Raw genomic sequence first — 17,940 nt, 5'->3', positions numbered from 1 at the left:
AGGCATTAGTAGTGACCTTTCAAGAATCACTAGATTCCAGAATGGTTCTGCAGGACTGGAAAACTGCAAATGTCTCTCCACTCTTTAAGAAGGAAGGGAGGCAAAGGTCAGAAAATTATAGTTAACCTGATTTCAGTGGTTGGCAAAATGTTGGAGCCAATTATTGTGGATAAAGTTTTGGGGTACTTGGAGGCATATGATAAAATAAGCAAAAGTCAGCTTTGTTTCCTTAAGGAAAAGTCTTCCCCGACAAATCTGTTGGAATTCTTTGAGGAAATAAACAGGATTGACAAAGGAGAATCGGTGGATGTTGTGTACTTGGCTTTTCAGAAGGTCTTTGACAAGGTGGTACACATGTGACTGCTGAACAAGTTAAAGCGTATGGTATTACAGGAAAGATAGTAACATGGACAGGAGATTGGCTGACTGGCAGAGGCAAGGAATGGGAATAAAGGGGGCTTTCTCTGGCTGGCTGCCAATGTCCAGTGTTGTTCCGCAGTGGTCTGTTTTGAGACTGCTTCTTTTTGTGTTATACAGTAGGTCAATGATTTCAATGACAGAATTGATGACTTTCTGAACAGGTTTGTGAATGATACAAAAATAGTTGGAAGGGCAGGTAGTGTTGAAGAAGCAGGGAGTCTGCAGAAGGACCCAGACAGATTTGGGAGAATGAGCAGATGGAATACAGTATTGGGAAGAGTATGGTCATGCACTTTGGTTGAAGGAATAAAGGTAGAGACCTTTCTAAACAGGGAGTGATTTCAGAAATTGGAGGTGCAAAGAGACGTAGGAGTCCCAACAACACACACAAAATGCTGGTGGAACACAGCAGGCCAGGCAGCATCTATAAGGAGAAGCACTATCGACGTTTCAGGCCGAGACCCTTCGTCAGGACTAACTGAAAGGAAAGATAGTAAGAGATTTGAAAGTAGTGGGGGGAGGGGGAAATACGAAATGATAGGAGAAGACCAGAGGGGGTGGGATGAAGCTAAGAGCTGGAAAGGTGATTGGCAAAAGTGATACAGAGCTGGAGAAGGGAAAGGATCATGGGATGGGAGGCCTCGGGAGAAAGAAAGTGGGGGGAAGTACCAGAGGGAGATGGAGAACAGGCAGACAACTAAATATGTCAGGGATGGGGTAAGAAGGGGAGGAGGGGCATTAATGGAAGTTAGAGAAGTCAATGTTCATGCCATCAGGTTGGAGGCTACCCAGCCGGTATATAAGGTGTTGTTCCTCCAACCTGAGTTTGGATTCATTTTGACAGTAGAGGAGGCTATGGATAGAGTCCTAATGCAGGATTCCCTAAAGGTTAACTTGCAGTTTGAGCCAGTAATAAGGAAAGCAACTGAAATGCTAGCAATCATTTTGAGAGGACTAGAATGTAAGAGCTAGCATGTAATGTCGAGGATTTATAAGGCATTGTTCGACCACATTGGGGTATTGTGAGACATTTTGAGCCTCTTACCACAGAAAAAAGTAATTTTAATGTGCTGGCTTTGAAGAGGGTCCAAATAAAGTTCATGAGAATGATCCTGGGAACAAAAGGGTTAATATATGAGGAGTGTTTGATGCCTCTGAGCGTGAACATGTTGAAGTTTAGAAGAATAGTGGGGGGGGGGGCGTATATCTCAGTGAAACCTGTCAAATATTGAAAAGCCTCGATAATGTAGGTGTTGAGAGGATATTTTGAATACTGGGGGAGGTCTAGGACCAGAGGGCACAGCCTGAGAATAGAAGAACATCCCTTTAGAACAGAGATGAGGAAAAGCATTTTCAGCCAGAGTGTGGTGAATCTGTGGAATTTATTGGATGGGACAGCTGTGGAGGTCAAGCCAAGCAGAGGTTGTTAGGTTCTTAATTAGTAAGGGTGTCAAAGGTTAGAGGGAGAAAGCAGGAGAATAGGGTTGTTAGGGATAATAAATCAGCCACGATTGAATGGCAGAACAAATTCAATGAGCTGAGTGGCCTAATTCTACTCCCAAGTCCTATATTGTTGCTTTGCAATTTTGAAAGTATTGTAGCGGTGTGCTACACGCAGCGCTAAAATAACGACACGGAGTCGGTAAACTGCAATTAAAGATGATTTTCTTCGAACTTCACGGCCTTGCTTTAAAGCCTCCTTCATCCCGCCCTCCCCGGGCGCGGATGCTCTAAGGGACACGTACTCACAAACCCCCGCAGGCTTTTTCCCTTTGTTGCGGACCTGGCCTTTGTGCCTGCGCGCTGGCTATTTGTGAGCCGGTTTCGAGTGTGCTAGGAAGTAGGTCGCCACATAACCCCCCCCCCCCACCCCAGAACCAGCGATACACCCCCCAATGTCCACAGTCTGGGCCGGACCCTGTTTGGGAGGTCAGCCTCTGCGCCGCGGTGCTGGAAACTCGACCGGTTGCACCAGGTCCACATGGGCCGGTTTGAGTCAGTCCACCGTGAAAACCTCCTCTCTCCCCTCAACGTCCAGCATGAACGTGGACCCGTTGTTCCTGAGCACCGTGAATGGCCCCTCGTAGGGCTGTTGCAGTGGTGGCCGATGCCCGCCCCGTCGTACAAACACAAACTTACAGTTCTGCTGGTCTTTGGGTACGCAGGTCGGGTTCTGCCCATGCTGCGAAGTGGGTATGAGGGCCAGGTCACCGAGCCTCTCGCATAGTCTGCCCAGGACTGCTGCGGGTTCTTCCTCTTGCCCCCTGGGGGCTGGTATGAACTCCCCGGGGACGACCAGGGGTGCGCCGTACACTAACTCGGCCGATGAGGCGTGCAGATCGTCTTTGGGCGCCGTGCGGATGCCGAGTAGGACCCAGGGAAGCTCATCCGCCCAGTTAGCTCCTCGCAGGCGGACCATGAGAGCCGACTTTAGGTGACGGTGGAAACGCTCCACTAGTCCGTTCGACTGTGGGTGGTAGGCAGTGGTGTGGTGCAGCTGTGTCCTCAAAAGGCTGGCCATAGCTGACCACAGGCTGGAGGTGAACTGGGCGCCTCTGTCGGAGGTAATGTGGGCTGGTACATCAAAGCGGGACACCCAGGTGGCGATCAGTGCCCGGGCGCAAGATTCGGAGGTGGTGTCCGTGAGCGGGATTGCCTCTGGCCATCTTGTGAACCGGTCCAGAATAGTCAGGAGGTGCTGCACTCTGCACGACACTGGCAGGGGGCCCACGATATCCACGTGAATGTGGTCGAAACGCCGGTGGGTGGGGTGGAACTGCTGCGGCAGAGCTTTGGTGTGCCGCTGCACCTTGGCTGTCTGGCAGTGCGTGCACGTTCTGGCCCATTCACTGACCTGCTTGCGGAGTCCGTGCCAAACGAACCGGTTGGCTACCAGCCGGACAGTTGTCCTGATGGAGGGGTACGCTAAGTTATGAATGGAGTCGAAAACACGGCGCCGCCAGTTCGCCGCGACGACAGGACGGGGCTGGCCGGTGGCGACGTCACAGAGTAGGGTCCTCTCACCTGGGCCTACGGGGAGGTCCTGGAGCTGCAAGCCGGAGACTGCGGTTCTGTAACTCGGGATCTCCTCGTCTGCACGCTGCGCCTCTGCCAGCACCTCAAAGTCTACCCCTTGGGAAAGGGCATGAATGTTAGGGAGAGAGAGCGCGTCTTCCACGACATTGTCCTTACCCGAGACGTGCCGGACATCCGTCGTGTATTCAGAGATGTAGGACAGATGGCGCTGCTGGCGGGACGACCAGGGATCGGACACCTTCGTGAACGTAAAGGTAAGTGGCTTGTGGTCCGTGAACGCCTACCTTCTAAGAAGTACCTGAAATGCCGGATTGCCAGGTATAGCGCCAACAGTTCCCGGTCGAAAGCACTGTATTTGAGCTCGGGTGGCCGCAGGTGTTTGCTGAAAAACGCCAGGGGTTGCCAGCGCCCCTCGATGAGTTGTTCCAGCACCCCACCGACTGCCGTGTTAGATGCGTCCACTGTGAGGGCGGTAGGGACGTCCATTCTGGGGTGCACTAGCATCGCGGCGTTCGCCAAGGCTTCCTTCGTTTGAATGAAAGCGGCGGCGGACTCCTCGTCCCAGGCAATGTCCTTGCCCGGACCCGACAGCAGGGCGAACAGGGGGCGCATGATTCGGGCAGCTGAAGGGAGGAAGCGGTGGTAGAAATTGACCATACCTACGAACTCCTGAAGGCCTTTGATCATGGTGGGTCGGGGGAAATGGCGGACCGCATCTACCTTAGCGGGCAGAGGGGTTGCCCCGTCTTTAGTAATCCTGTGGTCCAGGAAGTCAATGGTGTCGAGCCCGAACTGGCATTTGGCCGGGTTGATTGTTAGACTGTATTCACTCAGTCGGGCGTAGAGTTGACGGAGGTGGGACAGATGCTCCTGACGACTGCTGCTGGCTATGAGGATGTCGTCCAAATAGATGAATGCGAAGTTCAGGTCGCGTCCCACCGCGTCCATTAACCGCTGGAACGTCTGTGCGGCATTCTTCAGGCCAAACGGCATGCGGAGGAACTCGAAAAGGCCGAACGGGGTGATGAGAGCCATTTTGGGGACGTTGTCCGGATGCATCGGGATTTGATGGTATCCTCGGACGAGGTCTACCTTGGAGAAGATCCGTGTGCCGTGCAGGTTTGCTGCAAAGTCCTGAATGTGCGGCACAGGGTAGCGGTCCGGTGTGGTAGCCTCGTTCAGCCTGCGGTAGTCGCCGCATGGTCTCCAGCCCCCTGTCACTTTGGGCACCATGTGCAGGGGGGAGGCCCATGGGCTGTCGGACTGCCGGATGATCCCCAATTCCTCCATCCTCTTGAACTCCTCCTTCGCCAGTCGGAGCTTGTCCGGGGGAAGCCGCCGAGCACGGGCATGGAGGGGTGGTCCCTGGGCCGGGATGTGGTGCTGTACGCCGTGTCGGGGCATGGCTGCCGTGAACTGCGGTGCCAGAACCGATGGGAAATCCGCCAGGACTCTGGTGAAGTCGTTGTCGGACAGCGTGATGGAGCCGAGGTGTGGGGCTGGCAACTGGGCTTCTCCAAGGGAGAACGTCTGAAAGGTCTCGGCGTGGACCAGCCTCTGCCTCGGCAGGTCAACCAGCAGGCTGTGAGCCCGCAAAAAATCCGCGCCCAGAAGCAGTTGGGCTACGGTGGCCAGTGTGAAGTCCCACGTGAACCGGCTGGAGCCGAACTGTAGCTGCACCGTATGGGTGCCGTAGGTCCTTACCGTGCTGCCGTTCGCGGCCCTCAGGGTGGGACCCGGTGCCCTGTTGCGGGTGTCGTAACTCGTCGGAGGTAAGACGCTGATCTCGGCACCAGTGTCGACCAAAAATTGGCATCACGACCTCTTGTCTCACACATACAGGAGGCTATCCCGACGGCCAGCCGCCGTAGCCATCAGCGGCGGCTGGCCCTGGCGTTTCCCGGGAGCTGGCAGGGCGGGCGACAACGGCAGGCTTCTGCGCCCCACCGCTGGTGGTAGAAACACCAGTGTTCGTTGGGCTCCCCACCCCTGCCTCTGGGGCTAGCGGGCTCTGCGGCCGGGCCTGGACTGGTTTGCTGCTGGGAGCGTGACCTGTTGATCTGTGCGATGGACGCCCCACTCACCTTCTTGGCGTTCCACAGCAAGTCCGCCAGGGTTGCCACCTTCCGGGGGTCACTGAAATCCGTGTCAGACAGCAGCAGGCGTATGTCCTCGGGCAGCTGCTCCAGGAATGCCTGCTCAAACATGAGGCAGGGTGTGTGTCCGCCGGCCAAAGACAACATCTCATTCATTAAAGCCGATGGAGGTCTGTCTCCCAAGCCATCCAGGTGCAGTAAGCGGGCAGCCCGCTCGCGCCGTGAGAGTCCTTAGGAGCAGGGCTTTGAATTCCGTGTACTTGCTGTCCGCCGGGGGAGACTGCACGAACTCTGCAACCTGGGCCGCTGTGTCCTGGTCGAGGGAGCTCACCACGTAGTAGTAACGTGTGTCCTCTGAGGTTATCTGCCGAACGTGGAATTGGGCTTCTGCTTGCTGGAACCATAGGTGAGGTCGCAGCGTCCAGAAGCTTGGCAGTTTCAACGAAACCGCATGAACAGATGCGGCGTCGGTCATCTCCGGTCCAAAAATCGTTTGGACCGTCGGGGTCACCAATTGTAGCGGTGTGCTACACGCAGCGCTAAAATGACGACACGGAGTCAGTAAACTGCAATTAAAGATGATTTTATTGGAACTTCACAGCCTTGCTTTAAAGCCTCCCTCATCCCGCCCTCCCCGGGTGTGGATGCTCTAAGGGACACGTACTCACAAACCCCCGCAGGCTTTTTCTCTTTGTTGCAGACCTGGCCTTTGTGCCTGTGCGCTGGCTATTTGTGAGCCGGTTCGAGTGCGCTAGGAAGTGGGTCGCCACAGTATAACACATTTCAGGTGTTTGACAGCATATTTTGATAAGTACTTTAGTTGTCATCATAATTAAGCAGCTATGTTTGGAAAAAATAACTTTGAATAAAAGTTTTGCAGCATCATTAGTGCATTGAACTCTAAATGTACAATATTGTGGCAGATCTTTGCTGTTTAATGGTCCTGAAGTCCAGTGGGAGTCAGCAGTGTGTCACTGGTGAACTCCAGGAGACCAACAAAGTGGTATAACTTTTGCAGATGTTGCAGCCCACAAGGAAGTCTGCTCACTGAGCCAATGCAAGGTTAAATACAGTTCAGTTGGACAACGTACCTGCAATAATGAATTATCAAAACATTCTTTCTCACATCTGAAATTTGCTACACTTTCAAAATCACTGATCAAGCTCGAATTGGTAGTGCAATTCCACCATGGTTTGAATTCCACCATGTCACAGAAATCGTCCTTTCTGTCAACCTAGCCTGCACTGACAATCAAATACTCATTTGTGCTAATCCTGAACTGTTTTCATTTTATTCTTTCCACTTTCCCTTCACCTACTGCCAGGTTTTTGATGGGGGCAAATTGCAGAGGACAGTTAACTTTGAGATTGTCGCATCTCTAGATCGGGAGGAAATGCAAACTCAGCATAGAGTAACAGAGGTCAGGATTGAACCCAGATTACTGAAGCAGCAGATTCAACCAGTGCAGGTGCTTCCAGCATGGTCCCACCTGCTGTCGGCCAGCAGGAGCCTGGCTTCTAATAGCCAGGCATTGTCTGCACATAGTAGTTTGGCACATTGCTTCTCACCATGCACTTGGCTAGCTGCACTGAAACAAGATTTGCCCAGCTGGTGAGAGCCAACCTCCTGACCATTACTTATCAAGAATGCCTACAGACAATTAAAAGAAAATTAAAATATTAAAAACATTCACATGCCCCTAAAAAGTTAAAAATAGTCAAGATGACCAAAGTAAATCACACTTTTTGCATCATCTTGTTTGATCAAATTTTATGAATACTTGCTCTATGTGTCACAGTTATTCCAGAATTTTGATAATAAGAAAGATATGAAAGATATATATAATCTTTTCCGAAAATATTTGTTCCCACTGATATGATAGTTGCACTGCTTTGAGCCTGACCTCTTATGGTTCTGGATTATGCTCGAATACCAGAACTAATTGCTTAAACGGGTCAGTCAGAATTAATACTTTTTTGGAACTTTACATGTGTGACCTTGGGTCCCACCACTCCATGCCAATTTTCTCCTTTATTTTTTGGATTTGAAATGCTAGTGATGAATCCATAGTGAATAGTTTTAGTCCTGGTAATATCCTGACACTGTCTTGTATATCTTTTCCTTTTCTCCATTTCCTCCCCAAAAATGATTCATGGATTCATTATTGTAGATTCCCTCCGGCCACTTGCTGATATCCTTATTCCCTTGCTTTCCAACACTTCCCTTAGAGTCACAACCAATCCTGGACCTACTAATTCTTGATTTCTCTGTAGTCCAAAAATACATCTTTCTCAGCCTTGAACCAGTTTTATTTTAGTGGGGTCTAAAGAGTGCTGAAGATTTGCATTCTCTGGGAGAAGTGTTTCTTCTTGGTCATTTTGAGAATTCACAATCTGATTCTGCCCCTCATTGGGGGAGCCATCATCTCAGTGTTCGGTATTGTGGAGTCAATTTACAGTTAGAAAGTTTTACTTGTAAATATCAGCAGAATTTTTTGAACTGTCAAGTTATAGAATCATACAGTGATTGTTTGGAAAGTGGGATTAATCTGTGCATTGTTCAAAGACAGCAAGAAAGCCTTCATTTGCTAGGGGTGATCTGGTAGAGAGAAGGCAGAATCAAAGGCACATACACAAAAGATAGAATAAGAAACGAGTCCAACAAAGGAATTCCACCATTTGAAAACTTGATCTACAGTGACAGCTCTACAGCGTGAAAAGAGATTGTGGGCTGTAAATTACGGAAAATTGCTCTCTTATAAGAAAAAGAACAAAGGTCATAAATGCTCAGTTATAAAGTATTTAAATGTGCTCTGATAGGAAAGTTTTTAAGCTTTAATTAACATGATTTTAAGGGTAAAGTGGATAGAAGTAGCCTCAGTCTATAAACTCATGCATAATTCAGGGAAAGTCATTTTATTTTTAGGCAAAAAAAATTCTCCTTTGGGATTAGTTACCATACCACTGGTGTTTTTGAGTCTTTTGATTAACAAGTTATGGTTATATGTGACAGTAATATGCGAAATAATAAACTCTAGACCTTGAAGAAATAAATTGAAGATTAGATAGAAACTGTTTAAGAAGAAATTGAATTTGAAGTAGTCTATTGAGCTTTTTCCACCCTTCATTAAGATCCAAGCCACTATTCTATTTGTGCTGTTTTTAACCACTATCCCCATTGTTTCCCTTAAAATCCAGAAACCCATTAAAGCCTGTTTTATTTTTTATTATTTAGAGATACAGCATGGTAACAGGCCCTTCCAGCCTAATGAACCATACCACCCTGTTAGAGCCATGTGGCCAATAACTTATTAACCCTTATGTCTGTTGTTTTTAGGAGAAAACTGTAGCACCCGGATTAAATCTACGCGGTCATGGAGGGAATGTCCAAACTCCTTACAGACATCAGCAGGAATTGAACCTGAGTCGCTGGCACTGTAAAGCATTCCACTAACCACTACACTACCATGCTGTAGTGAACTCAGTGGCTGAACTTCACTCTGGGGTAGAGAATTCTAAAGATTCACCCCTCTGTGCATGAAGACGTTTTATTTTTGCACTAAGCCAATACCTCTCTCTGAGTCTGATATTTATTTGAACAATGAGGTGCTGATAAGACTTGGGTTAAGCAACTGACTTGGCATACCTTTCCCTCTCAGGTTCTCATTCCAGGACTGGAGGACCTGCATATTTTTGTTGCTTATGATCTTGCAGAGCGAAAGTCTCAGATACTCCAACTGCTCAGCGCAACAGCTGGCAAGGAATGTTCAAACGAATCCGATGAATCCGTGGATGAAGCGTACCTGCTCCTCATCAAAGATGATCTGGACACCAGAGAGCAGGAAGGTGCCTGGAAATCGTGGACGGGCCAGTCCATCAAAGTGCTGCCCCAGGTAGAAACTGTGGATACATTGAGAAGCATGCAGGTAAGCAACAATAGGGCACCATTCATAAATAGTTAACCTCAAGAAGCAATTGATAACAGTAGGCAGTAACAGCTTACATTTATATAGCAACTTTTGCATGGGTATAGTGGCATTAATCAGTGGGGGAAAAAATGGAGAAAGCAATGTAGGACAGGAGTGGGTCATCAGGACTGTCTGGACTGCCCTGCCATTCAATATGTCCTCTGGGCTAATTTTTGTTGGCCTCGAGACTTCTTCCCTACAAGTTCCTCATAACCCTCAATTCAGTCAATGATCTTGCAAATATTTGTTGATTTCCACCTTAGTGATCGAGCTATCAGAAACAGAGAATTCAAGCGATTCCCTTGGAGAAGAAATTTCTGTGTACTTCAGTTTATTAAATGACTCGATTCACATTTTGTAACTTCTTATCTGTGACCCTCCCAAAAGAAGAACACCTCTACATTTATCTCGATAATCCCCACAGGATTTTATTTGTTTGAATAAGGGCATCCTTTATTCTTCTGCACTGCAATGCAGACCCAAGTTGTTCAATCTGTCCTGATAGGACAACCCTCTCCTCTCAGGAATTAGCCTGGTGAATTTCCTTTGAACTGCCTTCAGTGTAACTATATCCTTTTTTAGATAAGGGGTCAAAACTATGTGTAGTATTCTCCGTGAAATGTTTACACTGCTGTTGTAGTCTTCTAATGGCTTCTTAGCTGATGGTGAATAACTAGCCTTTACAATCTGCTAACATAACCCTAATATGTTGGTTAGGTAACGTTTTATCAATCGTATAATATAGCTTGCCACATTAGTGGCCATATCTTGGATTTTAATAAACTGTCACTACCTAATCTACAGAATTATCTTTTGAAAAATGAGTTTGCTTTTCCTCAGATTCGGAATTTATTGCTGGTTGTGATGCAATCTTCTCATCTTGTAAGTCAACGCAAGACCTTTCAACAGTCCATAGAAAATCTAATCTCACTGCACCGTGAGCAGACGTCCAGCCAACCAGTCATAGCCAAAGCTCTGGAGCAGCTGAAGGTATATTCTGTTTTGTTCAGTTTATTTTTATAGCTGTGCTTTAAAACTATGTAATTAGGAACACATCTCACAATGCGAGTTCAATAATTTGAGATGATTCAGTGCTGCTTAGTGGAGCATGGTTTTTAATCTTGTCCACTTTTACAAGGCTGAAGTGAACATCAGTCATCTTGTTATTTCAGGTTATCAAGTTTGTTCAAAGTCTTGTGAAGTTGTTTTTTTTTACTCCTTACTCTGTTCTTGAGATCAGCAGCAAATATAGTCCCCATTAGAAGCAAGTCTGTAAGAAATTGATTACAGGGCCAGAAATAGGGGTGGTGCTGTTGTATTGAAATCCCAGCTGAACAAAATTTAGGTGCCTTGCAGCTGAAACACTTGGACCTTCCAAATGCATTGACATTTTAATAATTCTTTAAGGTAGTGAAGTTAAACTGTCACTTGTGTCCCTGAATTCTGGTGCATAATTTTGCTGATTTTTTAAATATATACACTCAAAGGCCAGATTATAATCTACACCCCTACACCTCATTAATGCAAATTTCTAATTAGCTAATCATGTGGCAGCAACTCCATGTGTAAAAGCATACAGATATGGTCAAGTGGTTCAGTTGTTGTTCGGACCAAACATCAGAATGAAGAAAAAAATGTGAACGAAGTAACTTTCACCATGCAATGATTATTGGTGCCAGACAGAGTGGTTTGAGAATCTCAGAAATTGCTGATCTGAAATTTTCACACACACCAGTGTCTAGAGTTTACAAAGAATGGTCTGAAAAAACAAAAAAAAAAGTCCTGTGAGTGGCAGTACTGTGGCCAAAAATGCACTGTGCAGATGAGTGTTTCTGAACACACAACATGTCAAATCTTAAAGTGGGTGGGCTGCAGCAGCAGGAGGCCATACTTGTTTCACTCCTGTAACCACTTTATTGGGTATGTATACTCCTGTATCTAATAAAGTGGACACTGAGTGTATGTTTGATAAAGCTGTTTCTTTCTGCACAAATTCATAACTCAGGATGTCTTCCTCAGTAGGATGTTATTTACTTGTGATGCACAGATGATCTAACATTGGACTACAGATGTAAAACCATTTCAATGTGACACCCAAGCTTGTTTATCAAGTCCTTAAGCAGTGGATATTTTGGTAAAATACAGTCATTTTAGTTTTCCATGTTTAGACCTGGCCTTGACGCAGCAATTTGAAAAGCTCAGTATCCTTACGGGAATTATTCTCATGCACACAATCTTTACTAATCATATTATTGTAAATAAAACCTTAGAACTGAGTACCCACAAGTCATAGTCCAGACCTCAATCCAATTAAGAATTTGTGGCTGGATTCGAGAAGGGTTGTTCCCTCACGATCCCCATGCAATCTGTCAGAGCTTGAGCAGTTTTGTAAAGAAGAATGGGGAAAAATTGCAGTGCCCAAATGTGGAAAGCTGATAGAGACCTATCCTCACAGACTCAAGGCTACAATTGCCGCCCAAGGTGCATCTACTAAATGCTGGCTTGAAGGAGGCGAATGCTTCTGCAATCAATAATTTTGTGCTTTATATTTGTAATTATTTTAGATCACTTTGTAGAGATCTGTTTTCATTTTGACACAAAAGAAGCTCTTTCTGTTGATCATTGTCAGAAAAGAACAAATTAAATCCACTGATTCAATGTTGTAAAACAATAAAACATGAAAACTTTTGGGGGGGGGCTGAATACTTTCTATAGGCACTGTACATAAATTGGTAATTAGTATTGAGTAAGTAAGATGTTCAAGCATTAGATTTTAATTTTAGGTCATTTGTATGTTGGTGGAAAGGACATCATGATGGTAAATCACCTTGAATAGCTGTAGCCCTTCCCACAGTGCTATAGGGCAGGGTGTCTAGGACTGGACCCAACAAAAATGAAGTGGCACGTTTCCAAGTGCAGATGGTGTGTGTTGCTTGGAGGGGATCAGTCAATGCTGAAGCTCGCATGAACTTGTTACCCTCGTCCTCCTTCATGGGAGAGGTTGCAGCAATGGGAGGTGTTGTTAAAATGGCCCTTGTTATTTAACTGTATGGCAGAGCTTTAAGATGAGAGGAGATTTACAAGGCAAGTTATTTTTTTAACGTGGAGAATGATAGATGCTTGGAACAGGCTGCTGGGAGGATGGTGGTGGCTGTTACACTGACAGTGTTTTGAGTCCTCTTGAGAGGCACACTAACAGGCGGGGAATTGATAGACAAAGACCAGGTGCAGGTAGATGGGATTAGTTTGGATTGGCAGTTGGGCTGGATTGGCATTATGGGGCTGTGCAGTATTCTGTATATTTTGTAGATGGCATATACTGAGGACCAGTGATAGGGAGAGTGAAAGTTTAAGGTAGTGGATGGGGGCCAATCAAGCAGGCTGCTTTGTCCTGGATGGTGTTGAGCTTCTTGAGTGCTTTCATCCAGGCAGGAGAGGTGTTATACTCCTAACTTGTAGATCGGTGGATGGGACAGTCACTGCAGGATACACAACTTCTTAACTTTCCTTCATAACTGCTGTATGTATATGGAGGACCCAGCTGAGTCTTTGATCAGTGTTGACCAGGATATTGATGGTAGTGAGCATTGAATGTCAAGTGTAGGCAGACAAGTTCTCCTGTTAGTGTGGTTATTGTCGGTATGTTTTTGTGTGACGGTAATGTTACCTATTATTCATCAGTCCATGCCTGAATGTCATGCAGGTCCTATTGAATGGTACTTTTGCTGGGTGATTGCAAACAAGAGTTGAACAATTTGTTTACACTTCATCCTACTGTGAGCAAACAGTGGAGGTTGTTCAATAGTGTTCACTTTCAACCTTGTTGGCAGAAAAACTAGATAGTAATAAATGCACCTCATTTCTGTGAACAAGGTGAATAACAAGAGCAAAGTAGCCTTTATTGTTTGTGGGAATTGAAAATTCCCTTCACCTTCCCAAGCAGCAGCTTTTGCAAATTTGCACTGCTTACATAGAGTGGCGTTCTCAATTTTAATTGGTGATACCAGCAGAAGAGATGACAAGTCAGTGAGAAGCTGAAGCTTTTTGGTGGTGATCTTTGTACTGGACAATCTCCCATGTACAGTAATGTCCCTCTACCTCGGGTGCAGCTGCTCTGCCGTTGGTACAGGAGGTATCCAGGAGTTATGATGGGCAATGTCATCAGGTATTCCCTCACCAAAAACACGAGATTCTGCAGATGCTGGAAATCTAGAGTAACACACAAAATGCTGAAGGAACTCAACAGGTCTGGCAGTTATCTATAGAGGGGAATAAAGAGGTGACTTTTTGAGCTGAGACCCTTCATCAGGACTGTTTACCTCTTTTCAAATTGCCTTATCCCATGTCCCTTGTTCTGGTTTGAGGGAGACTCTCACTCTGTAAACAATGCTGCTTCCTTCTTTAATATTCATGATTTCTTACTATTGTTTCTCTACTCTTTTCTTAATTTCTCCATCCATAGCTCATGAACCATTGCTTTTGTCTGTAACGAGACCATCCTCCACTTTTGCCACATCTTCACAGATACCGCAGATGGTAGAAATCTGAAATAAAATGGAATGTTGAAAAGCTTGGCAAGTCAAGCAGCAGAATTAATTAAGTGTTTCTCTCCCCAAAGAGCTGCATGATCTGCTGAGTGTTCTATTATTTTCTATACTGTTAGTGAGAGCATCTTGCCTTTTGAATGGGACTTCCTTGGTCTTTCCTCCTTCTCTGCCACATGGGTCTAACAGTAATGCCTTTCCTTGAATCTGTCGTTTTATCTTTCCTGTCCTTTGCGATTGTGTGACACAATCCAGGTTCACTCGTTTGTGTATAACTTGTGATTTTGCTCAGTAAATTTGAGCTTGAATGGAAAAGGCAAGGATGAGAGAAGCCTTGATAATCTGTGCTTCAGTGACTCCCATAGAGTACGTATTGATGCTTGGCCGGCCCTGACAAGTCTAGTCTTTCTGTTGAATTTATTTGTGGACTGGTTTAGAATTAAATCGGTGAAGTTCAAATCCTCTATGGTCACTGTAAATTACTTGCTTTTTGGAGCTTCCTCTACTTTGATTATTCATAATTAGTGTTCCACCCACCCCTTCATCCCTTTAGGGCTTAGGGTCATTCCCATGATATGATGCAAGGAAACAGCTGATTCCAACCTACTCATCCATTGTAGTGACCGTCCAATTGACTAATCTTCTAGTGTTTTACATCTAATTTCTGACTACCGTAGATTCCGGACTACAGAGCGCACCTGATTAAAAGCCGCTGGCTCTAATTTTAGAAATAAAATCAATTTTTTACTTGTATAGGCCGCACCGGATTGTCGGCCGCAGGTGTCCCACGTTGTAATATGAGATATTTACACAGAAAGATATTACACGTGAGGATTTTTTAACTTTTAATTAAATCCATATGGTAACAAAAACAAATACATATTGCAAATGCTTTTTTTCGAACCGTGCCCGTAACGCGGCTACTTTTAAATATACGTTGCGTATACTTCTTTACTGAACAACATTCTAATATCTCCTAACGACTGGTAAAAAATATATATACTGCAGCCTACCAGGAAAAGTTATTGATCGCCTTTAACTTAAAAGCAGCGTTTTCGCTCCGCCGCCCCCCCCCCCCCGCCGTCCCGTTTATCGCAAACCGGTATCCCACAAGACGCGGCGAAACCGGGTGTGACGTCATAGCATCCCGCGATGTAGTACAGAAAACAAATATAGTTAAAACTCTTCTAACTTTAACTAGAAAATGAATTACTAAGCGAAAATATTATAAACTAAATAACTGCCATAAAGGCAGCACAATGCTTTTCTTCGAGTGTTTTCCATGTTGATGAGGGTGAGTACAAATGACTGATTTACAATAATTTAATTGTGAAAGTGCGCTTGATTTATCGTACAATTTCATTGGACCTCTGTGAACTACTCATCAATTTTATTGGTCTACTGTTACAAGGCAAAATGTTTTCGGCGGCATGAAAAAAAATAATACATTAGCTGCTCCATTTTAAAGGCCGCAGAGTTCAAAGCTGTTCAAAATGTGGGAAAAAAGTAGCGGCTTAAAATCCGGAATCTACGGTAATAATTTTACTTTCCCTGACATTGCTGTCTGTTCTTCATCCTGTAAATGTCAACTCCTTACAATAATGCCCTAAGAGGTGACTTTCTTCTCATACTGTGAAAAGAGTAAAGAGCAGAAACTATCATTGAGAATGTCACTTCATTATCAACAAAAAGCTGATGGAATGAGGCCAGTTCCTGTCACTAAAGAAAACTAACCAAATCTTCCTCTTCACTATCATTTTCATTGCCAATGTTCTGTTGCTGCTTTGATGTGTTTATTACGAACTTTGAAGGAACAAAGAAACATGCTTCCTAGTTTCCAAAATTAAATACTTCAGTAAACAGTACTTTAAATACCAATTTCCTATTTTTAGCAGCTTTGCCATGTTATAATTTTGAGTGTGTTTATAAATGGACCCAATCCTTTTATTTTGTTACATGCCCTTCATGTGATCATTTTTATGAGTACTTGCATTCCAAGAAGGTACTACAAAGTTAATGAAATGTTGCCACTAGGGTTTCACTCTGAAAACTTATTTATGTTAATTTTACTACTTTCTATAAAACTATGTGTTTTCCTTAAATGTTTTTGGAGTGCCTCATTTCGAGAATCCAGAAAATATGTGATTAGAAAATAATTAAGTCACATGAGAACAACACACAAAATGTTGGAGGAACTCAGCAGGCCAGGCAGCAACTATGGAAAAGAGTACAGTCAATGTTTCCGGCTGAAACCCTTCATCAGGACTGGAGAAAAACAGATGAGTCAGTGTAACTGGAGGGGGAGGTGGCAGGTGAGGAAGAAGCACAAGGTGATGGGTGAAACCAGGAAGCGGGAGGGGTGCAGTAAAGAGCTGGGAAGTTGATGAAAGGTACAGGGCTGGAGAAGGGGAAACTAATAGGAAAGGACAAGCCCATGGAAGAAAGAAAAGAGAGAGGAGCACCAGAGGGAAGTGATAGGCAGGTAAGGAAGTAAGGTGAGAGAGGGAAAACGGGATGGGGAATGTTGGAGTGGAGGGGGTCATTACTGCAAGTTTGAGAAATTGATGTTCATGCCATCAGGTTGGAGGCTACCCATACGGAATATAAGGTGTTGCTTAGTAGAGACATTAGAGACCATGGACTGGTGTGTTGGAGTGGGAAGTGGAATTAAAATGAGTGGCCACTGGTGGATCCTGCTTTTTCAGGCAGACGGAGTGTAGGTGCTTAGCAAAGTGATCTCACAATCTGTGTCGGGTCTTATCAATGTACAGGCGGCTGCACCAGATACAGTAGATGACCCCAACAGACTCACAGTTGAGGTGTCGCCTCACCTGGGAGGTCTGTTTGGGACCCGGAATGGTGAGGGAGGAGGTATAGAGGCAGGTGTAGCACTTATTCTGCTTGCAAAGACAAGTGCCAGGAGGGCGATCAGTAGGGAGGGATGAATGGACAAGGGAGTTGCATAGGGAGAAATCCCTGCAGAAAGCAGAAAGTTGGGGCATGGGAGGGAAAGGTGTGCTTGGTGGTGGGATCCCGTTGAAGATGATGGAAGTTATGGAGAATTAAGTACTGGATGTGGAAGCTGGCGGAGTGGTAGGTGAGGTCTCCCTCCTGGCACTTATCCTTGCAAGAGAACAAGTGCTTTCACTTATGCCTACATCTTCTCCCTCATTACCAATCCCGGCCCCAATCTGTCCTTCTGGGTGAGGTGACACTTCACCTGTGAGTTTGTTAAGGTCATCTACTGTATCCTGTACTTCTGGTGTTGCCTCCTGTATGTTGGTCAGACCTGACGTAGATTGGGAGACCGCTTCGCCGAGCACCTACACTCTGTCCACCAGAAAAAGCGGGATCTCCCAGTGGCCACTCATTTTAATTCCACTTTCCACTCCCATTCTGACATATCAGTCCATGGCCTTCTTTACTGTCGTGATGAGGCTACACTTAGGTTGGAGGAGCAATACCTATATTCTGCCTGGGTGGCCTCCAGCCTGTTGGCATTGTTACGTTCCCCAGTAACCGGGTAATTTTCCAGCAAAGATAGATGGATCCACCGAAGCCTGATGCTACTATTTTCAAATGTTTTTATTTATAAAGGGGCACAAACGTATGGTTAATACAAAACATTCAGATCATATATGTCATCACAACTCAATCTAAAGCATAGGTATAGTAATAATCAATCAGAAATAAGCTCTATCGTTGTCTAGGGGTAATGTAGATATATATTGTTTACTGGATATTTAAAAGTCTTTTCGCGGTCACTGCAGTTCCACCCGCTGCCGTTGTCGTGGTGTCGCGTTGGTGCACTTATGTTAGAAAGAGAGAGAGAGAATGAAACATTTACCCGACAGGTTTTCCAACCTGTAGGAGGTA

At 45.5% G+C, this 17,940-nt stretch overlaps 1 protein-coding gene across 3 annotated transcripts in view; it reads left to right on the top strand.

Annotated features, from left to right (window-relative positions):
• map3k4 (mitogen-activated protein kinase kinase kinase 4) overlaps window positions 1-17,940 on the top strand; it is a 212,342-nt gene that overhangs the window by 149,752 nt on the left and 44,650 nt on the right. For all 3 annotated transcript variants that reach the window (XM_073051586.1, XM_073051584.1, XM_073051585.1), the window contains 2 exons: window positions 9,212-9,478; window positions 10,361-10,510. In XM_073051586.1, the coding sequence (XP_072907687.1) occupies window positions 9,212-9,478; window positions 10,361-10,510 (417 nt within the window). The remainder of the gene's footprint in view (window positions 1-9,211; window positions 9,479-10,360; window positions 10,511-17,940) is intronic.

The sequence above is a fragment of the Hemitrygon akajei genome, chromosome 7 (genome assembly GCF_048418815.1).
Source record: "Hemitrygon akajei chromosome 7, sHemAka1.3, whole genome shotgun sequence".
Lineage (NCBI taxonomy): Eukaryota > Metazoa > Chordata > Chondrichthyes > Myliobatiformes > Dasyatidae > Hemitrygon > Hemitrygon akajei.
This window is presented reverse-complemented; position numbering and strand designations above follow the sequence as displayed.